This window comes from Balaenoptera acutorostrata, chromosome 10 (assembly GCF_949987535.1).
Source record: "Balaenoptera acutorostrata chromosome 10, mBalAcu1.1, whole genome shotgun sequence".
NCBI lineage: Eukaryota > Metazoa > Chordata > Mammalia > Artiodactyla > Balaenopteridae > Balaenoptera > Balaenoptera acutorostrata.
In genome coordinates, this window is record NC_080073.1 from 83,005,295 (window position 1) to 83,029,504 (window position 24,210).

At 54.4% G+C, this 24,210-nt stretch overlaps 1 protein-coding gene across 3 annotated transcripts; it reads left to right on the forward strand.

Annotated features, from left to right (window-relative positions):
- Nucleotides 1–217: 217 nt before the first annotated feature.
- Nucleotides 218–23,220, forward strand: NOTCH4 (notch receptor 4). 3 transcript variants are annotated; one of them, XM_007193891.2, is made up of 30 exons: nt 218–406; nt 1,206–1,287; nt 1,474–1,766; nt 3,366–3,713; nt 3,813–3,935; nt 4,046–4,282; nt 4,407–4,562; nt 5,022–5,216; nt 6,691–6,804; nt 7,881–7,994; nt 8,081–8,203; nt 9,046–9,205; nt 9,827–9,972; nt 10,382–10,534; nt 10,756–10,873; nt 11,104–11,191; nt 11,552–11,705; nt 13,412–13,596; nt 15,335–15,587; nt 15,837–15,949; nt 16,935–17,458; nt 18,034–18,417; nt 18,527–18,702; nt 19,223–19,442; nt 19,624–19,705; nt 19,800–19,938; nt 20,453–20,748; nt 20,987–21,134; nt 21,675–21,772; nt 21,943–23,220. In XM_007193891.2, the coding sequence occupies exons 1-30, from the start codon at nt 340–342 to the stop codon at nt 22,630–22,632; spliced, it is 5,979 nt and encodes a 1,992-aa protein (XP_007193953.2). In that variant the 5' UTR covers nt 218–339; the 3' UTR covers nt 22,633–23,220. The 3 variants fall into 3 exon arrangements, with proteins under 3 accessions (XP_007193953.2, XP_007193956.2, XP_007193957.2); XM_007193894.3 differs by lacking the exon at nt 21,675–21,772 and having other exon boundaries at nt 21,943–22,504; XM_007193895.3 differs by lacking the exon at nt 21,943–23,220 and having other exon boundaries at nt 21,467–21,756.
- The last annotated feature ends 990 nt before the right edge of the window (nt 23,221–24,210 follow it).

Below are 24,210 nucleotides of genomic sequence, written 5' to 3' on the forward strand. Positions count from 1 at the left end.
CAGAAGGACTGGGACTGCTCCAGGGGCCCCATTCCCCCGTCTATCACTTGCACTCCAGCCACACTGCCCTTCTTCCTCGCCACCTCCCCAGGGGTTGTCAGGGACAGAAGGCCCCGCCCTCATCCCCCTCAATGTTCCTCCACTCCACCCCCCCCATCACTAGGGTGTCCAGGACATTGTGTGACTCAGGAAACAGCTCAGACGTGAGGTTCGCAGCAGGCCGAAGAGGAGGAAGAAGGGGCCGTGGGAGCAGAGGAGGTGGTTATTGCCTCAGTGAAGGCTCTGAGGGTCCCACTGGAAGAGGCAGGGGGGGATCTGGGCTTGGGCAGGGGCTCTGGAATGCAGCCCCCTTCACTGCTGCTGCCGCTGCTGCTGCTGCTGTGTCGGTCAGTCGTCCAGACCAGAGGTGAGGCGTGGGGTGGGAGAGGTGAGGGGACCCACATTCCTTAGGAGGATGTCCAGTGGGTTGGGGACAGAGGGTCAAGCCCCATGCTTTGAGGCGACACCGGATGGAGAAGATTCTCACCCCCCCAAATGGGACTGCCGGCAGGGAGAGACAACTCTGCCCTTGCAGCTACACAGACCCAGGCTATGGGCCCCGTGCCAGGGGTGGTGACCGTAGGGGGGGATGGGTGAGAAGGTGCCCACCCCCAGGGAGAACCAAGTTGGCCCTGGAACTGGGGGACAGCGTGCTCTTACAGTCACGTTTAGGAGGAAGAGCGGGAAAAGAGGGACCACCTGCTAGGGGAAGAGATGAGAGGGAACAGGAGATGGAGACACGGGAAGGTCAAGGGCCCACCAAGTCCCTTTCCCGGTCCAGCTGTCCCCATCCCCCGATGGCTCAATGCTGGGCCCTTCCGGGAGGAAATCCCTTCAATGTTTCAGCCATTCACCTCCCAGGAGTCCCCTCAGCCCCCCTCCTGATCCCTGTTGTCTTGCTTCCGAGGGATGGAGCCTGAAGCTGGACTTGGGAGGCCAGAGAATAAACAGGAAAGGAGGGGTGGGGATTAGTAACTGAGAGGCCTGGGATCTAGGGGGCTGGAGAGTGAGCACCACGTGGGGACCAGGGACGGGAGTATCAAGGTGATGGTGGTTTAGAGCACCTGTGCGGGGCTGCTGCAGGCAGGTCCTTCCGGAGCGTCCAGGGGAGGAAAAGTGGAACGTAATGCTCCCTGCTCCCGTCTCATCCTCATCTCCATCTCTAGGGCTGCAGTGCGGGAGTTTCCCAGAACCCTGTGCCAACGGAGGCACCTGCCTGAGCCTATCTCAGGGGCAAGGGACCTGCCAGTGAGTCTACCTTGTGGGAGTGGGAGACTGGGAAGGGGAGTAGGGGAGGGGACGGGGAGAAATGGGAAGAAAGGAGAAAGGGAGGAGGTGAAGCAGATGAAGGGAAACAAATGAAGGCAAGGGAGGGAGGGAGGAGAGAAGGCAGAGGGCCAGGAAGTAAGCTCTCCTGTCTCCTCCCCTGCCCAGGTGTGCCCCTGGCTTCCTGGGTGAGACATGCCAGTTTCCAGACCCCTGCCAGGATGCCCAGCTCTGCCAGAATGGAGGCAGCTGTCAAGCCCTGCTTCCCACCCTTCCCAGCTCCCCCAGCCTTCCCTCTCCCTTGGCCCCCAGCTTCTTCTGCACCTGCCCCTCTGGCTTCACTGGTGACAGGTGCCAGGCCCAGCTCAAGGACCCCTGTGCTTCCTTCTGTTCCAAAATGGGCCGCTGCCACATCCAGGCCTCGGGCCGCCCACAGTGCTCCTGCATGCCGGGATGGACAGGTGAGCATTGATGGGAGCGGCGAGGAAGGGGGACAGGCAGGGGCCATGGGCGGGGCTGTGGGGTAGGAAAGATGGAACTAGAGCCTGAGAGACTGCGAGCCCTTTGAGGAGAGAGGCCGAGAGAATCAACAAGCCAATTCTTGGTGAACCATTTACCCAAGATTGACATTCACCGACAGGATAGTACTGATTGCTAAGATGTTGAGGTATTTCCAAGCCAGCTGGTAAATAGCTACTGCCACAGCCCCCTTCGCACACCACCCTGACCCCTTTCCCAGCCCCTCAACCTCCCCTCGGTCCACTAGCTAGAGGGTTAATGCCTAGCACAGCAGGGGACTTCCAGGACTCTGCATTCTGAGCACCTGAATGGCTTCTATTCTGAGCGGTGGGAGCCCATACTGTCACCTGGGAAGACTGCAGTGGTGGGCGGTGTGATGGGGAGGGGGTGCAGCCCTGGAGCGAGAGAGCAGGACACATGACGGGCAGGGTGTGCTACCATGAGGAAGTGGTCAGGGGTGCCTGGACAGAGCTGCGAGGCCCTGGAGAGAAAGGATCCATAGCACCTCACCAGGATGGGGAGGGCTGGACCAGGCAGCAAGGGCCACGCGGTCAGAGAGTGCTTGGGATGTGGGTGCATCCAGGAGGCGGTGGACTAGAGACAAAGTTTCTCAAACTTGGGTAGGCATAGCAGTCACCTGGAAAGCCTTAAACATACCGGTGCCCTGTCCCAGACAGCCTGCCCTAGTGCATCTGGGGTGGGCCCAGGACATGGAGATTTTTTAACTGACGAGGAAATTCTGAGGAAACTGGGCCTGAGACTGGGTGTGAGAGACCAGCGTACGTGACAACAAGAAGGATGGCCAGTGGCAACTTGCCAGGCCTTGTGCTTCAGAGTAGGGGCTCTGGGCGGCCCCCTCCTCGGGTCCATTGCCAGCTCTGCCACTGACTAGACATGTGACCTTGCGTAAGATATTTAAGCTGTCTGGGTCCTCGGTTGTCAGCCGATGTCCACACTTCATAAGGCTGGTGTGGGGAAGAAAGGGGGCGATGCTCAGGAAGTGCTTACTTAGCTCAGTACCAGCGCCACTGCCGCCACTGCCGCCATTCCCACTGGTGCACACGGCTGTGAAGTGAGTCTCTCTACCGTTATCCAGACCATTACACCCACCTGAAGATCAGGAAATCAGGATAAGAGAGGCAAGACGACTGCCCGAGGGCACCCAACTGGCCGGGCCAAGGCAAGGGGCTAAGTCTCCTGCTTGCAGAGGCTGCGTGCTTTCTAATTCGCCACCAAGGTCACCACTAAAGGAACCCTACGTCCCAGATTTTCCCAAGCAGGGCTGATTCACAATACTCCCACCAACAGCTACATGTTCAGTTTTCAGCTTGAAAAATGTGGTCACTCCAGATATAACTCTCCCAAAGAATGATAAAAGTGAGGGTGTTGGAATAGGGCAGAGAGGGTATGGGAGGGAAGGGAAGAAAATATGGAAATTAGACACAGAGATAATCCAGAGTGAGAGCTGGGTCATCTCAGAGGAGCTGGAATTTGTGCAGTGCTAGGAAAATGCCCCCCCCCCACCCCGTCCTCTGCCTCAGGTGAGCACTGCCAGCTCCGGGACTTCTGCTCAGCCAACCCCTGCGTCAACGGAGGGGTGTGTCTGGCCACATACCCCCAGATCCAGTGCCGCTGCCCACCTGGCTTCGAGGGCCATGCCTGCGAACGCGATGTCAACGAGTGTTTCCTGGACCCAGGACCCTGCCCCAAGGGCACCTCCTGCCACAACACCCTGGGGTCCTTCCAGTGCCTCTGCCCCGCTGGGTGGGGGGGTCCACGCTGTGAGCTCCGGCCAGGACCCTGCCCCCCCAGGGGCTGTCCCAGTGGGGGCACCTGTCAAGTGGTTCCAGGGAGAGACTCCACCTTCCACCTCTGCCTGTGTCCCCCAGGTGTGTCCTCGCAGGGGTCCTCCTGCAGCCCCTCTCTCTGGGCACGGAGGTTGTCTCCCATGGGTCCCCTTTCCTCAGCTGATCGCATGACCCTGTCAGGTTTCACAGGCCCAAGCTGTGAGGTGAATCCAGATGACTGTGTCGGGCACCAGTGTCAGAACGGAGGCACCTGTCAGGATGGGCTGGGCACCTACACCTGCCTCTGCCCAGAGGCCTGGACAGGTGAGTCGTTTCAGCCAAGTTGATGGCACCAGTGGCCCAGATGGTCAGCCCCTGTTCTCCACTCCTCACAGGGCCCCCAGCTCCAGCACCTGTCCCCTTCCCCTTGGCAGGCTGGGATTGCTCTGAAGATGTGGACGAATGTGAGGTTCAGGGTCTCCCTCGCTGCAGAAACGGGGGTACCTGCCAGAACTCAGCTGGCGGCTTCCATTGTGTGTGTGTGAGTGGCTGGGGAGGCACGGGCTGCGAGGAGAACCTGGACGACTGTGTTGCCGCCACCTGTGCCCCAGGATCCACCTGCATCGACCGTGTGGGCTCCTTCTCCTGCCTCTGCCCACCTGGCCGCACAGGTGTGACACCGGGTACAGGGAGGCGGGAGGTGGGAGGTGGAGATGGTACGTGACAGAAGCACCAGGAGGGCAGCTGGGAGCTTCAAGCGGCCTCTGAGAGCCTCGCCTCCACCCTGCCCTCCAGGCCTCCTGTGCCACATGGAGGACATGTGTCTGAGCCAGCCGTGCCACCAGGAAGCCCAGTGCAACACCAACCCCCTGAGGGGCTCCACATTCTGCGTGTGTCAGCCTGGCTACACGGGGCCCACTTGCCACCAGGACCTGGACGAGTGTCAGATGGGTGAGGCACCTCCACCTGAGACCCTCTCTGAGCCCCCAGACAGCCTCTGCACTGAAGAGGGAGACAGGCAAATTGTTTTCCCAATTAAAAATATAAACATCTCGGGGATTCCCTGGCGGTCCAGTGGTTAGGACTCCGCACTTCCACTGCCAAGGGCCTGGGTTCGATCCCTGGTTGGGAAACTAAGATCCCGCAAGCCACACGGTGGCCACGTAAATAAACAAACATCTCTTTTTCCTGAATTTGTCCATTTTTGGCATCTCTGCCTCACATGGTCTTCTCACCAATCCTCAGCCCTCGGGGCCCCATTTAGTCCTCCTCCATTTTAAAGCCACAATCTCTTTCCCCACTTTGATCTCATCAGCCACAAACAGGGTCCCCACACCTTCCCTGCCACTCTGGCCTCCTCACCCTTCCACCACTGACCCCTGCGGACTCCCGGATCTTCTCTCCTCCTAGCCCAGCAAGGCCCCAGTCCCTGTGAACATGGCGGCTCCTGCCTCAACACGCCCGGCTCCTTTGAGTGCCTCTGTCCCCCTGGCTACACGGGATCCCGCTGCGAGGCCGATCACAATGAGTGCCTGTCGCAGCCCTGCCACCCTGGCAGCACCTGCCTGGACTTGCTCGCCACCTTCCAGTGCCTCTGCCCACCAGGTACCAGCTGAATGGGCCCTCGGGTAGAGGAGACGGGAGACTAATCCCGAACCCACTGGACGTGACCCCTCCAGAGCACAGACAGCCTCAGGCCGGTTGGGGTCAGACAGCAAAGAATGCTTCTCCTCCTCCCCTCACCCGCCAGATGAAAACTCTGGGAAACCGACGGCCCCTGGGAGAAGGGCTGCCACAGACGGTAGTGAGGCTGTGCACTGCTCAACTCTGCATTCATTTCATAGACACCGCAGGGTACACAAACTGGTCCACTGTACACAGAGGCCCATCAAGGGAGAGCAGAGCATCAGTTAATAAACTTTTCATGCTGCCGCCTCTGCTTATGCCAACCCAGAATGCTCCTCCTAATCACAGAAACTCTCCCCTGTAGAGATTGAGAGTAAACCTTTAAAATCCCAAAGGGTCTGTGTGCTTGAATTTGGTACAACGGGAAAAGAATGCTGCAAGGCTGCACCTACCTACAAGTTAGTGTTAAGAGGGGTAAACATCTCCCCAGGGAGACAGTGATAGAGCCAATATCAGGGAACTGAATAAAACCAGAAAAATAACAGCTTACTTTGTGCCTGAGCATCTTACATGCATTATCTAATCTTTACAATAACCCTATGAAGTCAGCATTGCCACTATGCCCATTTTATAAATGAAGAACCTGAGGCACAGAGAGGTTAAGTGACTTGTTGAAGGTTGCCCAGCTTGTAAGTGGCAGAGCCAGGATTCAACCCCAGAGCTTTGATAGCTTTACCCACTATACTACACAGCCTTCCTAAGCTGAGAAGCATCCAAAGAAAAATGCTGAGAAAACTATCCAGTAATCCAAGGGACAAGGTTGTAGATCTCAAGGAGCTTCAGAGGCAGGTTCCCCAGGCAAGAAGAGGGAGGCAGCCGAGGTCCAGAGTCTGATCCAGCTTCAGTTCAGGGTGAGACAGTGGAGACCAGGAGGAGGCCGAAGAAGCAGGACAAGTATGGGAGTGACACAGGTCCCCAAACGCCCTTCAAATCCCCACCTTGGGGATCCCTGGTCTCCCTGGCACAGAGGTCTGCCCAGGTAGAACAAGAGGAGTGAATCACCTCCAAGCAGATGCCCATTTGTCACATTGGTACCTCGAGGACCTCCAGGCTGATCAGCCCTCCCGGGTGAGCCCTGCCTTCTGTGCACAGAGGAATGGCCCCAAAAGGCACTTCCCCAGAGCCCTCCCACATGTCCCAGCAGGTGCCCTGCTCCCTGAGCTTTCACACCTGAGGGGGGCAGAGCCAAACACAGCAGAGCAGCAGGGCCTCGGTTCGTCTGTCCAACCCACACGCAGACGGCCCCCGGGGAGGGGCTGCCTGCTGGGGCACAGGTCAGGTCAGGGACAGGGCTGGTTCTAGAACCCGGGCAGAACATCAGTTAATAAACAGAAGGGGTGAGCAGCTAAGGCAAGGCTGGCCTGGCTGAGCCTCGCCCTTGACCCCTCCTCAGGCTTAGAAGGGCAGCTCTGTGAGGTAGAGACAGACGAGTGCGCCTCTGCCCCTTGCCTGAACGAGGCTGACTGCCAAGACCTGCTCAATGGCTTCCGGTGCGTCTGCCGGCCCGGTGAGTGCAGATTCCACTCCACGGTTCCAGCCTGGCAATCGCCCGTGGCCTCTTGAAGCTCTCTCGGGCCAGACCGAGGAGCGCCCCGTTTCTCCAACTCCTTCTCTGTTCTCCAAACTCTCTTCTGTTACATCCTCCAAATCTTCCCCTGCTTACTCGCCCACCCTCATCTGAGTCCTGCTAAGTCACCCAAATATCCCTCCTCTCCAGCCCTCCTGCAGAGTCCTCTGTACTCTCCCCCTGCATGCCGGGGGTCCCTGGTTGGTTTTGGCACTGTTCGGCATGGATGCAGGGAAAGTCGCCCCAGGCCTTCCTTCTCCAGCTTCACGGGACATCCCTCTATTCCCTGTTATGATAATAACTGATGTTTATTGAATATTTACTCTAAGCCAGGCACTTGGCTATGTACTTTTCAGGCATTATCTCATTTAATCCTCTCAGTGGTACCATGAGTAGTTTATATTATCATTTCCCTTTACAGGGGAATAAAGTGGAGCCTAGAGAGGTTGGGTAGCTTGTCCAAAGTCACACGGCTGGCAGGTGGCTGTTTTACCTTTATGCATCACCCTCCTGTCATCTCCACCTGCCCCAGGTGTCTCCTCTGGAAGTCCTCCAGGTTCACCTTTCCTAGCAAGGGAAAGGGCCAGGACTTGTATCTATTCTTTTGATAAAATGTATTTTCAGCATTAGTACACATATCCAGTTATGCCTTATTTATATAAAGACTAAAGTTACCAAGTTATGCTCTATTTTGTCCTGAAATCCAAATCACTATTTGAGAAGCCCCCATATTGGGGCCTTCATTATATAATGACACGTTTAGACAAAACCCCAAACCAAACCACCTGAAACAAGATTCTCTCCCTTGCAATTTGTAGCAATGTCATTTCTGTATTTGTAAAGAGAAGGCTAAATACCAGTGTTAACTCTTAATTTCTTGTTTGAATCCATGAAATCATGCCTGTAAAGCTCAAACATTTGTAACAAACTCCCTCATAAATCTAGAGAAAGTCAAGAAAAGAAAAAAAAAAAAAAGACCTTGGTCATCTCTCCCCTCTCACTCCCAACCCCACCAGGATTCACCGGCTCCCGGTGTGAGGAGGACATCAACGAGTGCAGAAGCTCTCCCTGTGCCAACGGTGGGCAGTGCCAGGACCAGCCTGGATCCTTCCATTGCAAGTGTCTCCCAGGTAAACTGGGGCTCAAACACTGGAGGCGAGAGTGAGGGCAGGGGCCAACTTCCGTGCAGGTCCCTGACCCTCCTGCTGTGACATAGGCTTTGAAGGCCCACGCTGTCAGGCGGAGGTGGACGAGTGTCTGAGTGGCCCATGCCCCACTGGAGCCAGCTGCCTTGACCTCCCAGGAGCTTTCCTTTGCCTCTGCCCATCTGGCTTCACAGGTCAGCAGGGGAGGCATTGGAAAGAACTGGAGGGGTATTTGAGTCCATTTGGGGTACAGTAGAGGTCACTGATGGGCATTTGAGGATTGGGATGTGAGAACAGAATGAGAATGGAATCCCTTAAATTTATGCAGTGCAAAACCTGCACAACCGTACAGGAGCTGAGGGTGAGTGTTACTGTAGGACCCACATCAGGCCCAACATGAGTGGTATGACTGGGGATCAGGACCAGAGGATGAGGTTCAAAGGCAAGCCATTCATTTGCTTATTTAGCAAACATTTATTAAGTGTCTACTATGCCAGACACAGACACAAAGTTGAGTAAGAGTTGCTATCCTCAAGTGGATTTAAATCTACTGTAGAGAGACCAACAAGTTGATTATGGCCCAGGGACGTGCTCTGAGAGAGGAATGCACAGGATCCTATAGGAACACAAAGGACTGGTCAACCCAGACTAGAGATGAGAAAGGCTGGCTGAACAGAGTCTTAAAGACTGAGTAGGAGTCTGTCAAGACAGAATGCTAGGCAGTGTGTTTTAACTGCAGATAACAGCATGTGCAAAGGCACGGAGGGAAGAAAAGCACACCCCGCTAAAGGGAGTGTAGGACATCCAGAGCTTAGGCTACAATGGGGCAAAGGTCAGAAACATAGCAATTGTAGGAAGGCCATGACAGGCAGGACCCCATGTGTCATTCTGAAGAAGTTGGTATCCTGAGGCATTAGGGAGCCACTGAAGGACAGGTTCATGGGGAGTGAGCAAGTCATGCATAAGAAGCGGCCTTTGGCCCCGTCAAGGACAGGGAGGGACTCTGTTTTCTCTCTGACCCATCTCCCCACCCCAGGTCATCTCTGTGAAATTCCCCTGTGTGCCCCCAACCTGTGCCAGCCCAAGCAAAGATGCCAGGATCCGGAGGAAGAGGCCCACTGCCTCTGCCCCAGTGGAAGCCCTGGCTGTGCCCCAGCTGAAGACAACTGCACCTGCCACCATGGGCACTGCCAGAGGTAACATCTTCCAGGCCCTCCCCATTTATAGTCTCCTCTGGGTCCTCCTCAGCTAGGGCAGGAGAAAAGAGCCAGTGAGGGGTGAGTCTGTAGGAAATGACCAATGGGGAACAGGAAGAAGATGGCAAAGTTCTGAGATCACAACCAATGGGAGGGTTTGACTGGTGAGTGTTATCCAATGAGGGGAGAGTTCATAAATAAAGAGGGAAACAGAGGACTAGGGAGGTCAAAGCAGAAAGAAGAGTATTAAATCCCAGGACCAATTCATCTCATCATTCATTAGACAAATATTTATTGAGCATCTACTATGTGTGGATACATTTCCAGGCATTGGGGGAGCAACACAGAACAAAAGAGACAAAGTATCTACTCTCATGGAGCTTTGGTTCTAATGAGGAAAGACAGACAATAAACAAGTTATAGAAGGGATGGATGAATAGATAGATAGACAGACAGATCTAGTTGGAGAAAACGAGTGGGGCAGGTAGGGCAGAAGGGGGACAATGCTGAGAGCAAAGACGCTGAGAAAGGGGCCAGAGTCTCAGGGCCAAAAAAGAAGTCATAGGGGTCTGACCAATGGGGAGGGGAGAAGAGAAAACCCCCCTTTCCTTTTATGACCAGATCCTCGTGTGTGTGTGATGTGGGTTGGACAGGACCAGAGTGTGACACAGAGCTGGGGGGTTGCGTCTCCACACCCTGTGCCCACGGAGGGACCTGCCACCCCCAGCCCTTTGGCTACAACTGCACCTGCGCCACAGGTTACACAGGTGAGGCGCTCCCTAAACCATATATACCCTGGGCTGACCACCATTTAAATCAAGGGCAAGGCCAGTGGAGACGTGTCCAAAGGGCTCTGGGTCTCAGTCACCACCAAGAAGAACTGGGCACGGGCTGGGACTTCCCTGGTGGCCCAGTGGTTAAGACTCCACACTTCCACTGCAGGGGGTGCAGGTTCCATCCCTGGTCAGGGAACTAAGATCCCACATGCCCCACGGTGCGGCAAAAAAAAAAAAAAAAGAACTGGGCACGGGCTACAGAGGGCACGGGTGACGTGCAGGAGGTGGTGAGAAAAGAAAAGAGGTTGCGGGATGGGGATGAGGAAGGGAAGGAAAGGGAAGAGGAGGAAAAGAAGGAAAAGGAGGTTTCCTTTTCTCAGACCCCACCCGCTTCCCTCAGGGCCCACTTGCAGCGAGGAGCTGACAGCTTGTCACTCAGGGCCCTGTCTCAACGGTGGTTCCTGTAGCCCCAGCCCTGAAGGTTACTCCTGCACCTGCCCTCCGAGCCACACCGGGCTCCGCTGCCAGACCAGCATTGACCACTGTGCCTCTGGTGAGTGCCCACCATGTCCTGGGGCTGGGCCACAGGAGGATGGAGAAACTGGTCAGGGTATGTTTGTACCACATTTAAAAAAAAACTAACTGGACACAGTGAGCTGTTGTTTGGGTGGGGAAGTTGCGGGGGGGCGGGGGGTGCCCCGTGTGGGGTGTGACTGAGGCCGCAGGCCAGGTTACAGGCAAGGAACCCAACCCCTCACAGCCTCCTCTCTCCAGCACCGTGCCTCCACGGGGGCACCTGTGTGAACAGGCCCAGCGCCTCCTCCTGCCTCTGCACCACGGGCTTCCAGGGCCCACGCTGCGAGGGAAGGATCCGTCCCAGCTGTGCGGACAGGTGAGCAGGGCACAAAGACCCCTGGAGGGAGGGAGGGAGCGCTCCCCACTCTTCCTCTCCATCTCCTCTGGGGCGCCATGCCGCCTCTCATCCCACATCCCACATGCCTTCACTCTGCCTTCCCTCCTGCTTCCCCGTCTCCCCAGTGGTTGCCTGCCACCACATCACACACTCCCTCCCCTTGTTGCCCTGGCCTTCCTCCTACTGTGCCCTCTCTCTTTCTTATCCAGCCCCTGTAGGAACAGGGCAACCTGCCAAGATGGCCCTCAGGGTCCCCGCTGCCTCTGTCCCCCTGGCTACACAGGAGGCAGCTGCCAGGTGAGGGGCACTGAGCCAGGTGTGCTGAGGAGGGAGGGGCAGGAGAGCTCCAGTGAGAGGGCCTCGGGTATTAAAAGGTGGCAGCAGGGAAGCTTAGGAGAGGTATCCACGTGAAAGGAGGTTTGGAAGTCTAGGAGTTGAGGTCTAGCTTGAGATTTGTATGGTTCACTGAAAGGATTTCTGATCCCAGCGACTGTTCTGGGATGTGGGTATCCAAGGAAACCAGGGAGGGTGACCTAGTCCCAGACCATTCAGGAGAGAGTTTTCAAGGTAAGGGATTTTGAGACACTGGCAGAGGACCATCTCTAGGCCTGGGAAGCTGATGCTCTTTCCTGCCTCACGCTCCCTCCTAACCCTCAGACGCTGATGGACTCATGCGCTCAGAAGCCCTGTCCACACAATTCCCACTGCCTCCAGACTGGGCCCTCCTTCCAGTGCCTGTGCCTCCAGGGATGGACCGGACCTCTCTGCAACCTGCCGCTGTCCTCCTGCCAGAAGGCTGCTCTGAGCCAAGGTACTGACCCAAGGACCGACTATGGAGCAGATGAAGAGCAAAAGAGTGTCCTCCCCTACCCCACCCCTAAGGACATCCACACACAACATCTGGGCAAACAGTGGACCAAGAGTCAAAGCAACACAGACAACCAGTTACTGATGCTGCAGCTCAACACCCAGGACAGCCTAACACAACTCAACTCCTAGCACCACGTTCAACACAACACAAGCAACACCACCCAGCCCAGTCAACCAGACTCCCGTTGAACACAACCACCAGGGACATAACCCAGTGATCCAGTGTGGAACAACTCAGCACTGTCTTTACCATCATAACTCAACTAGAGTGAACCACGCTTAACCAACTACACTCAACACACTTCGCCATGCCCCACTCACTCGGATGTTATGCCAACCCCCGGGTGAAAGAATACCCTCCTTGTTCAAATAAGTTTTGTTATGAGACAAACTTAGGAAAGAGACCATTGTGAAGTTAGGGGATGGCTGATGGGAATCACTGTGACAGAACATCAGAGGATGCAAAACCCAGGGGATGGACTTAGACCATTAGTTAAGCCACTTCAGGTGTCCCCACCTGAAGTTTCTCTTGACTTCTTTCTTGCTTGAGACATTTAAAGCCAAGAATATAGTTGCTTATAATGCCCTGATAAGCCAAAGAAGAGGTATTTCTCTCCATTCTGACAAAACAGGCAGGAGGAGGAACTTGATTTTTTTTTTTTTTTTAAGTTGGGGTATAGTTGATTTACAATGTTGTGTTAGTTTCAGGTGTACAGCAAAGTGAATCAGTTACACATATACATATATCCACTCTTTTTTAGATTCTTTTCCCATATAGGCCATTACTATATTGAGTAGAACTCCCTGTGCTATACAGTAGGTCCTTATTAGTTATCGATTTTTTAAAATTAATTAATTAATTAATTATTTTTGGCTGCATTGGGTCTTTGTTGCTGCACGCGGGCTTTCTCTAGTTGCGGCGAGCGTGGGCTGCTTTTTGTTGTGGTGCGCGGGCTTCTCATTGCGGTGGCTTCTCTTGTTGTGGAGCACGGGCTTTAGTCGCGCGGGCTTCAGTAGTTGTGGCATGTGGGCTTCAGTAGTTGTGGCACGCGGGCTCAGTAGTTGTGGCTCGTGGGCTCTAGAGCGCAGGCTCCGCAATTGCGGCCCACAGGCTTAGTTACTCCACGGCATGTGGGATCTTCCCGGCCCAGGGCTCGAACCCGTGTCCCCTGCACTGGCAGGCGGATTCTTAACCAGTGTGCCACCAGGGAAGCCCTAGTTATCTACTTTATATAGAGCAGTGTGTATATGTCAGTCCCAGTCTCCCAGTTTATCGCTCCCCCACTTACCCCCTCGTAACCATAAGTTTGTTTTCTACATCTGTAAATCTATTTCCTTTTTGTAGATAAGTTCATTTGTACCCTTTTTTTTACATTCCACATATAAGCAATATCATACGATATTTGTCTTTCTCTGTCTGACTTACTTCACTCAGTATGACAATCTCTAGGTCCATCCATGTCGGGAACTTGATGTTTTAATCTCCTCAGGGTCAAGAGTTACTGACTCCTCAGGCTCTGAGTGGCCTCCACCCACCCTAGGAATGTTAGTGGCCCCTCCATGGACCTCTCTGCTCACGGTCTGGAGCCCCTGAGCATCCTTCCACCCCACTTAGCTTTATCAATCCCTGTGTGTCTCTCTTCCCAGGCACAGAAGTCTCTTCCCTGTGCCAGAATGGAGGCATCTGCATCGACAGCGGCCCCTCCCATTTCTGCCACTGTCCCCCTGGATTCCAAGGCAGTATATGCCAGGAGAGGGTGAACCCCTGTGAGTCCAGGCCCTGCCAGCACGGGGCCACCTGCGTGGCCCAACCTAATGGTTATCTCTGCCAGGTGAGAGCGTCTAGAGGAGGTGGGGGAAGACGAAGTTGGGCTGGATGTGGGAAACAGCAGTCATGGGGCAGAAAGGGGAGGGGGAGAGGGCATTTTCTTTTCATTTACCCCACACATCCAACCAACCACCAAGTCATTTTACCTCCTCAGTATTTCTCAACTCTGTCCTTGCCCCTTCACCCTCATCCCACTGCCTTAGTCCAGGGCTTCGCTGCATTCCACCCGGACACCTGCATCCGCCTCCTAACCATCATCCCTGCCTCCACACTTGTCCTCCTAAAGGTTCAGCCTCTACTCCACCACTAGGGTGCTCTGTTGAAAATATTAAGCTGGCCTGTCACTCTCCTGCTTAAAACCCTTCAGTGGCTGCCCACCTCTTTCACAATGAAGTCCCAAGCCCAGCGCGACCCAGCCCTGCCTGCCTCTCAGGCCTCACCTCTCCCCGCCAACCCCTAACCCTGCTCCAGCAACACAAAACTGCAGCTGACTTCCCTGCACTCCAGACTAGCTCTCTGGGGGCTTTCCTCACCCCTCTTCCACTGGATGGTGCCCAGGAGGCGTCTGCCTCAGGGGAATGTCCCTAACTTCTCTCCAGACTGGGTCAGGGCCTTACCTTGGTGGTTCAGGTCACTGAGCAGGCCAGGACGGCAAAGCTGGGATTCAAGTCCAAGCAGCCTAATGCCTGTGCTCACAACCACGCGTTTGGATAGAAGGCATGATCCTTTAACCACCCTCTTTCTTTAACTCTTAAATTTTATTTTTTAACTTTTTATCACGAGCGTTTTCAAACATACACAAAAGCAGCATACTGATTAGTAGTGAACCCCCATGTACCCATTACTCAGCTCTATTTCCTCTTTCATGAAACTCCTTCCTCCAGAAGTTTCCAAACACGCCCCTCGTCTGCTTCTTCCAGCCCTCTGGCCATTCCTCGGATGCTTTGTGAATCCCTTCTCCTCCATTTTTCTGAAGCCTTCCTGGTACTCCATTTTTGCATACTCTCCTTCCTCCTGCAAGAACTTGGCACATGATACAGACCTCATCAATTACTCTTCTCTCACTAGCAAAATGATATGAAATAATCAGAAAATGGTTAAGGTCATCAGTTATGGAGTCATAGACTTGCATTGAATCCCAGCTCTGCCACCTACCAGCTGTGTGGCTTGTGCAAGTCACTCATCTTTCAAGGAATCAGTTTCCTTTTCTGCAAAGTGAGACTCAAATGAGATGATCCATATAGAGGGTTGTTAGGAGGGTTTTATGAGGTTATGTATATAATCATGCAATCAATGCCAGCTGTCTCTCCTCTGGTTGACTGAGAATTTCATGGAAGCAGGGATGAGTTTTAATTTTCTCTGTATTCCTAGAGCCTGAAAAAGTGCCTGGCACAAAGCAGGCATTCAATAAATGCTTATAAATTAATTAAGCGTGACAGAACCCAGTGGATGTGTGGTTGGGGGAAGAAGGTTTTTTCAAAAACGGAGCTATATCTAGTGGCAATGAATCAAAGAGATTGTTTGGGACTGGGAAGTGGTTAAGTTGTGTATTATCAAATAATTGTGTATCATGTGGAGTTGAGATAAAAGGGTTAAGCTACACGTGGCTGTGATGGATGGTGAGTTGAGTGATGCTTTGAGTTGGAAGGTGGGGTGCTTGCAGACTATCTGGAGCTGGGTCCCCTAGAGTGCCAGGATGGGCTCATTTACTGGTTCCCTGTCTGACCCTCTTTGCCTACAAGTGTACACCAGGCTACAGTGGACAGAACTGCTCAAAGGAACCTGACGCTTGTCAATCCCAGCCCTGTCACAACCATGGAACGTGCACCCCCAAACCTGGAGGCTTCCACTGTGCCTGCCCTCCAGGCTTTGTGGGGCTGCGCTGTGAGGGGGATGTAGATGAGTGTCTGGACCAGCCCTGTCACCCCACAGGCACTGCAGCCTGCCACTCTCTGGCCAATGCCTTCTACTGCCAGTGTCTGCCTGGACACACAGGTAAGGTCTGAGAGAGGGGGTATGGGCATTTCTGGGCACAGCTGAATTGACCATGGAAACCCAGACAATCCCCGCCCATGAGGCAGCCTAGTCATCTGGTCCATCCCCCTGCCTCTACGCCCCACGCCAGAGAACATGCCCACCACCCCTTTGCCTGTGCGGCTAGTGCTGGGCCGTCTCCCAGGAATGAGCTCGGAAGGAGGCAGCGACTGAAGCAGAGTGTTATGTTTAACCCCACCCCTGCCACAGGCCAGCGGTGTGAAGTGGAGCTAGACCCCTGCCAGAGCCAGCCCTGCTCCCATGGAGGGTCTTGTGAGGCCACAGCAGGACCACCCCCAGGATTCACCTGCCACTGCCCCCAGGTGAGTGACCACAAAGCTGCTTTCTCTGTTGCCCCCAACGCTGACGCAAGGTGAGAATGCCTGGGCCAGGAACCTGGGGGAGCACTGGAGTGGGAATTATTGGAGAAAGCCATCTCAGGTCCACAGTGGTACGTGGTTTTCAGCAGCAGTCGTGGGGAAAGGCAGGATCAGGTGGTAGCATGAATGGAACTTTCAGAAATCATGGGATTTGGGAAGATCCCCAAATCATGGGATTTGGGAAGGTCCCCAAGGCCAGCTGGGTGAGCTTGGATAAGTTCTTTTAACTCCGTGTGTGTGTTTGTTTATAGACCTCAGATGCATGAAAGTGGGTTAATCTTAAGCCTTGGTTCATGATACACTAACATACAAACTAACATTAGTTTATGTACTGCCTTCTTTTAATTAGCCTTACAGGATAACACCCATGAACCTAAAACAAGAATTACAATATTAATAATAACTTTCATGTACTTATGTCCTCCTGTATGCTGTTCCCCTTCCAGAGGAAGAGAAGTACATAATCCTATCTCCAAGGATCAAGATAACATAGTATTAGTTCAATTACTATTACTCTATTAACAGTTTCATCTTCCAGGACTCACATCATGATGACAGTTCACCCATGTTTTTTTGTTTTTTTTTTTTAATTGGCGTATAGCTGATTTACAACGTTGTGTTAGCTTCAGGTGTACAGCAAAGTGATTCAGTTATACATGTACATATATTCATTCTTTCACCCACATTCTTGCGAACAGCTGTGGTTCATCCATTCTCCCCACTATACAATATGTCATTGTGTGGAAAAAAAAAAAAGGGAGACATGGTTTCAACTACTGTAAAATGATGAATTTGATGTTCTCTGAGGCCCCTTCCAGATATGAGAATCCAGGACCCTCTGAGTTATCTTAATGCAGGGGTTAGCTTAAGGGGAGGCAGGGAGAATAATACAAGGTCCTTCCCCCAATCTCTCTCCTCCTCTCCGCAGGGTTTTGAAGGCCCCACCTGCAGCCACAGAGCCCCCTCCTGCGGTCTCCATCACTGCCACCACGGCGGCCTATGTCTGCCCTCCCCCAAGCCTGGATTCCCACCCCGCTGTGCCTGCCTCAATGGCTATGGGGGCCCTGACTGCCTAACCCCACCCGCTCCTCCAGGCTGTGGCCCTCCTTCTCCATGCCTACACAATGGCAGCTGCTCAGAGACCCCTGGGCTGGGGGGCCCAGGCTTTCGATGCTCCTGCCCTCCCAGCTCTGCAGGGCCCCGGTGTCAGAGGCCTGGAGCAAAGGGATGTGAGGGCAGAAGTGGAGATGGGGCCTGCGACGCTGGCTGCAGCGGCCCAGGAGGAAATTGGGATGGTGGGGACTGCTCCCTGGGGGTCCCAGACCCCTGGAAGGGCTGCCCCTCCCATTCTCGGTGCTGGCTTCTCTTCCGGGATGGGCAGTGCCATCCGCAATGTGACTCTGAAGAGTGTTTGTTTGATGGCTATGACTGTGAGACTCCTCCAGCCTGCACGTGAGTCTGAAACCCTGATGGGCTGGGCGGGGGCAGGGTGAGGGCAGAAGGAAGGACATAGATGTCTCTCGAGTTACAGCATGACCACAGCCTCAAGCTTCAGGGAATTTCCACCCTAATAACCATTGCTAATTAGGGGTATAAGACGCTAGACTCCAACCCAGAGGAATGGGGCAGCATGAATATTTAATGTGGGGACCAAGAAAGAGGGCACTGCCTCTTTCAGAGCTACCCTCTGAGAGCTGTGGGATCTCTGGCCTCAAGCTTCTCTCTCTAAGCCCTGTTGCCATGGAGTATCTCCCCTAGCAACCAGCATCCCTGAGGGAAAAGGGCTTCCCTTCAGGGAGACAGGAGTTTGGGAGGGTAGAGAGTGGGGACAGTGTTAGGAAACAAAGGTGTCAGTAGACATTAGGGTGTCTGGACTACCTACCACCCAGGGTCTAAGCCCATTACTCCAGAGCTGCCCCCACTTAGCAACCAGAGCCCTAGAGGCTGTGGAATATCAGGGATCCTCTCTGGGATGAGGAAGTCAGGTTTCTTTTGGGGTCCTGAGTCCCCGTCTCCTCAACCCACAGTCCAGCCTATGACCAGTACTGCCGTGATCACTTCCACAATGGACACTGTGAGAAGGGCTGCAACACTGCAGAATGTGGCTGGGATGGGGGCGACTGCAGGCCCGAAGATGGGGATTCGGAGTGGGGGCCCTCCCTAGCCCTGCTGGTGGTGCTGAGCCCCTCAACCCTGGACCAGCAGCTGCTTGCCCTGGCCCGGGTGCTGTCCCTGACTCTGAGGGTAGGGCTTTGGGTAAGGAAGGATAGTGATGGCAGGAACATGGTGTACCCCTATCCTGGAGCCCAGGCCGAAGAGGAGCTAGGAGGAACCCCAGACCCCTCTCACCATGAGAGAGCAGCCCCTCAAACACAGCCTACAGGCAAGGAGACGGACTCCCTCAGCACTGGGTAAGAAGGCTGGGAGGCGGGGGAGAGGGGGCAGACATTAGTTTTTTAACCAGCAGAGAGAAGGGAACCAGGGACCAACTGAAAGGTCTCTGAGGTGCCTTCCCCGCAGGTTTGTGGTGGTGATGGATGTGGACTTGTCCCGCTGTGGCCCCGACCATCCTGCATCCCGCTGTCCCTGGGACCCTGGGCTCCTGCTCCGCTTCCTTGCTGCGATGGCCGCAGTGGGGGCCCTGGAGCCCCTACTGCCAGGACCCCTGCTGGCTGCCCACCCTCGTGCAGGCACCGGTAGGTGGCCCCATCACTTCCCCTGAGTTTGCTCCCAGGCCAGCTTTCAGGCCAGCAACCAGCAATGAAGTCAAATGAAACAGAAGTACTGGACTTACCTTTGTTAACCTTCTTCTCCAGCTAGATCTCCTCATGGCCCATTTGCTCTGCAATCTCCTTTACTTCCCTCAGTACTTTATTCTAACCTCTATCACAGACCGCCCACAAACCTTGGGTTCTGGTCTATTCTACTAAGCCGAGAGTATCCAACCATCCCCGTATCAAACAATTCACAGCACATGAAAGAATAATAGCTCTTATATACCACTTACTATGTGCCAGGCCTCGCTCTAAGCATTTTACAGTATTAACTTATTTAATCCTCCCAATGACCCCTATGAGGCAAGTACTATTATTATTCCCATTTTACAGTTGAGGAAACTGAGGCAAAAAGAGGTTACTGCACTTACCCAAAGGTCTCACCAGAGTACCCAGCCTCACCAGGAATGGCCTCTTTTTCTGACCGTGTCTCTTCCACCAGAGCCCCCCGCCAACCAGCTTCCCTGGCCTGTACTGTGCTCGCCGGTGGCCGGGGTGCTTCTCCTGGCCCTCGGGGCTCTTCTCGTCCTCCAGCTCATCCGCCGGAAGCGCCGAGAGCATGGGGCCCTCTGGCTGCCCCCTGGGTTCACTCGAAGGTCTCAGACTCAGCCAGTTCCCCGCCGACGCCGGCCCCCCCTGGGCGAGGACAGTATCGGCCTCAAGTGAGAGTGAGAAAGAACTGGGGCTCAGGGAAGGGACTCGTTCCTGTGGAGATATATTTATGATCAGAAGCAATAAGAGATGCTATGCAGAAGTTGAAGACACGGGAAGGGGAAAGGGGTGGGAAGCCTGCTGGAAATCTTAGGGACCCTGAAGGTCCTCTACCCACCCACCCCCTTCCAGGGCACTGAAACCAGAGGCAGAAGTTGATGAGGATGGAGTTGTGATGTGCTCAGCCCCCAAGGAAGGAGAAGAGGCGGACCAGGTGAAAGCACTGGGGCAGGAATGGTCCTAAAGTGATGGAGGGCTTGAAGGGACAAGTCAACCTTCCTTCACTGATCCTTGTTCTGATCCTCAAGGTTGAAGAAATGGCCTCACCCTCCAAGTGCCAGCTCTGGCCTCTGAGTAGTGACTGTCAGGAGCTCCCCCAGGCAGCCATGCTGACTCCTCCCCAGGACTCTGAGATGGATGTCCCTGATGTGGACACCCGTGGACCTGGTATGTGAGCCAACCCAGACTAAGAAAATGAAAACTCCCTTTGACCCTTTTAGAATCAGAAAGTCCTTTGATATCAGAACTGGAGAAAGTAATACTAGAGTGAGTGCTTCAAACAGCCATTCTCAAAGAGTGGTCCCAGGACAGAAAAATCAGCATCACCAGGGAAATTGTTAGAAATATAAATTCTCAGGTTCCACTCCAGAGCTACTGATTCAGAAATTCAAAATATTGGGGAATCTGTGTTTTAACAAGCTCCGCAGGTGAGTCTGATCCAGGACTCAAGTTTGAGAATCACTGCCCTAGAATGTTAGAGTATTAAGGCCTGATGCTTCCTTTTACAGATGAGGAAACCAAAGCCCAGAGAAAAATAAAGTAGAAAGTCACTTGACTAAAGCCACAGAAAATCAAGAACCCAAGCTGGGCTTCCTGACACCTCAAGCTGTGATTCTCCCTGAGCCTCCATGTTCTCCCCCTTCCCCAGTTGTCTCCCATTCTTCATGTCTCTCACCCACAGATGGGGTGACACCCCTGATGTCAGCAGTCTGCTGTGGGGGAGTGGAGTCCAGGACCTATCAGGAGACATGGTTGGGAAGCCCTGAGCCCTGGGAACCTCTGCTGGGTGGAGGGGCCTGTCCCCAGGTTCACACCGTGGGCACTGGGGAGACCCCCCTGCACCTGGCTGCTCGATTCTCCCGGCCAACCGCTGCCCGCCGCCTCCTTGAGGCAGGAGCCGACCCCAACCAGCCAGACCGGGCAGGGCGCACCCCCCTTCACACCGCTGTGGCTGCTGATGCTCGGGAGGTTTGCCAGGTCAGTGCCCACTGGGGTTGCTAAAGGAAACGGGGCAAACTTGCAAGTAAGCCTGGGCAATAGCATCCTCTGGGTTTGGCAGAGAGGAAGGTGATGTGAGACTGGGGACTGAAAGAGAAACAAGAACAGATGGATGAATGTGGATTGGGAGGTGGTTAACAGTGTGAGGGACCTTAGCTAGCAGTCTAGATATACCAGGGGTCACTGGCCCTCTCTGCCGCCCCCCACCCCGCCCCAGCTCTTACTCCGCAGCAGACAGACTGCAGTAGATGCGCGGACAGAGGATGGGACCACAGCCCTGATGCTGGCCGCCAGGCTAGCTGTTGAGGACCTGGTTGAAGAACTGATTGCAGCCCAAGCAGATGTGGGGGCCAGAGACAAATGGGGTATGGATCTGGGGAAGTTGATGTTGTGCTATCAAGAAGTTGAGCAAATGGGGTGTGAGATAAGATGCAAAAAAGGGGGGTCAGCAGAGGGACCAACTGGAAGCTGGGTCATTCCCTCCCACCCTGCTGTCAAGGTGGTAAATCTGCAGTGTGGTGGCAGTAGGCAGCACGTGAGTCTTCCCTCATCATCCTCAAACACACACACACACACACACACACACACACACACACACACACTACCCTAGTCCACTGGGAACTAGGATGGGGGAAGAGTGTGAGAAGGAAGGGGGTCTCGTGGGAGGTACGTGATCTGCCGGTCCCATCGACCCCAGAACAATGCCCCATTGTCCCTCCCGCGCGCCGGTGACGTCACTGGAGCAACGCTTCCTGCAAGCCGGCGGTCACCCGGGCAACGCTTCCGCCTTGGAGGGACCCGGCGGGCTGAATAGCCCTTCCCCCAAGTCCAGAATCCGTGGGAAACAGGAACCCAGGCGTCGGGCCCCCAGCCTCGGGGTAACAACCTCTCACGTGGTGCCCTAGGAAAAACCGCGCTGCACTGGGCCGCCGCCGTGAACAACGCCCGGGCCGCCCGCTCCCTTCTCCAGGCCGGAGCCGATAAAGACGCACTGGACGGCAGGGTTAGACCGGGTAGCGGGCGCCCCCCACAATTAAGCTGACGCGGGAGAGGTGCAAAGCGCCGGAACTCCGAAAAACCTGAAGGGGGAGGGACCACCGGTCAAGTAGGAGGGCCAGTCCTGTGGGCGTGGCCTTCCCTGACCGCCCCCCCTGGCTGTTTCCTCCCGGGCAGGAGCAGACGCCGCTGTTCCTGGCGGCCCGAGAAGGAGCCATGGAGGTAGCCCAGCTGCTGCTGGGGCTGGGAGCCGCCCGAGGGCTGCGGGACCAAGCCGGGCTAGCGCCCGGGGACATCGCCCGCCAGCGCAACCACTGGGATCTGCTGACGCTGCTGGAAGGGGTGGGACCACCGGAGGCTCGTCACAAAGCCACGCCGGGCCGCGGCGCCGGCGCCTTGCAGCGCGCGCGGACCGCATCAGGAAGCGTGCCCCCGCGTGGGGGCGGGGCTCAGCCGCGCTGCCGGACGCTGTCAGCCGGAGCCTATCCTCAAGCCCGGACTTTGTCCGTAGACTTGGCCGCCCATGGGGGCGGGGCCTATTCGCACTGCCGAAGCCTATCGAAAGGAGCAGGAGAAGGCCCGCCCCTCCGCGGCCGTAGGTTTTCTGCAGGCATGCGCGGGCCTCCGTCCAACCCTGCAATAGTGCGAGGAAGATCCGGGGTCGCGGCCGGGAGCGGGGGTGTGGCCTCAGCTGTTGACTGGCCCTGCGATTGGGTGGCTCTAGGAGCCTGCGGTCCCGCCTCCAACACTCCAATCCCGCCTCCTTGCCTTACTCCGTCCCCTGAGCGGGGATCCCCTCAAGTTGCATGGGGTCCCCCAGCCCACCAAGTAATACCCTTAAGTGCGGGAGGCGAGGGTCAGAAATAAAAGGCTGCATGTCAGGGAGGGAGTCTAAAAGTGAGTACTCATTGAATGACAAGCAGTATGGAAGGCCTCCAGATTTTAAAATCCTTGAGCCTCAAAAGTGAGGGGTCATGAGTGTAGTGTCTCTCCCAAAATGGTGTATGCCACATCGTCTTCCACGTGGAGAAACTGCAGCCCTGGAAAGAGAGTTCGGGGTGCTGGGATGAAGCAGGCCCAGCCTCTCTCACAGAAAATAAGGATGAGGTGTTACAGGAGGATGGAGTGGAATGGGAGAAGTACCCCTGAACCAAGAACTGCAGACAGATAGAATGCAAGATGTTCTTTCCTGTACATTGTTCCCAAAGGGAGCCTCTATCGCCTGTAACCCCCACTACCCACAAACGGCTGACAGATATTTATTGAGCACCTGCTGTGCGCCAGGCACTGTGTAGGCACAGAAGGCAGGGCCAAGGGTCACTCCAGCTGATGACTCCTTGCATTCTCCCCACCTCACCCCACCCCCAAACAAACCACTGCAGGGATGAAGTGCCACTCTTCTAGCCACCACTATATCTAAGAACCCCCAAGTCTGTCACCCCATAATAAAACTGATTTGAAGTGTTACCATCTTTTGGAGGGGTTGGGGAATGGAAAAAACACGAGGTTGACTGCAGAGTGTTTTCAGAATTTTGTGCCCTAGGTTCAACATTTGGATGGAAGCTTTGAGTATAGTTTTAAGAGCAGGAATAAGTAGATTTGGGGTCCTATGTTAACTTAGGGTATCATCTAAAGGCAAGCGTCTCTAGTAGCCCAATGAGAAACCACACACACTAAACCATGCATACCCTTTGTCCCTCTTCCAAGGGCATTTTTTATAGCCACTGGGGAGATTCCTGAGGCCTCATGTAGAGGGAGATGGAGAGAGCATCTCAAACTTTAGCCACCATTCAGCAATATGGTTATACCTCTTTCATGGCAATAGACCTGAGACACGGAGACATGAAGCATATTGAAAACTAATAATAACTACCATTTATGAGCATTCACTATGTGCCAAATGCTTTATCACATTTGATCCTCATATCAACGCTATTAAAAAAAACCCTCCATTTTACTCTTTCAGAAACTGAGGCACAGAGATTGTATTTGCCCAAGATTGCAAAGCATTAAGTGGCAGAACCTGACCTCTTCATCATATTTCATGCTCAAAGTCACTCAGCTAACATGGCAGGCTGCCATTTAGAGGTCCCAAATGTCTCTGTCCTGTTCCCACCTTGGTGCCAGCTAGCCTGACCAGCATTGATCAAAGACCAAGCCAGGTTGTGGTCCTCTCCCTTTTCCACTTCATGACGAGAGGAAAGCTTCCCCTGCATCTCTTACATTTGGTGCATATTTTGTGCCCTAAATAGACTCTAAGCACATGTAGGGCAATGATAACTATTCAACACATATTTGTTAGACACAGTGCTAGGGGTATATGTATGTTTGAGGGCCTGACATCCTTGGATCTGAGTCCTCTGCTTCCCACTGGAAACATGCCCCGCCCCAACCCAATAAGTCTGAGGGAAGCTGGGAAGCAGGGGGCAGGTCCTTCTTAGGGAA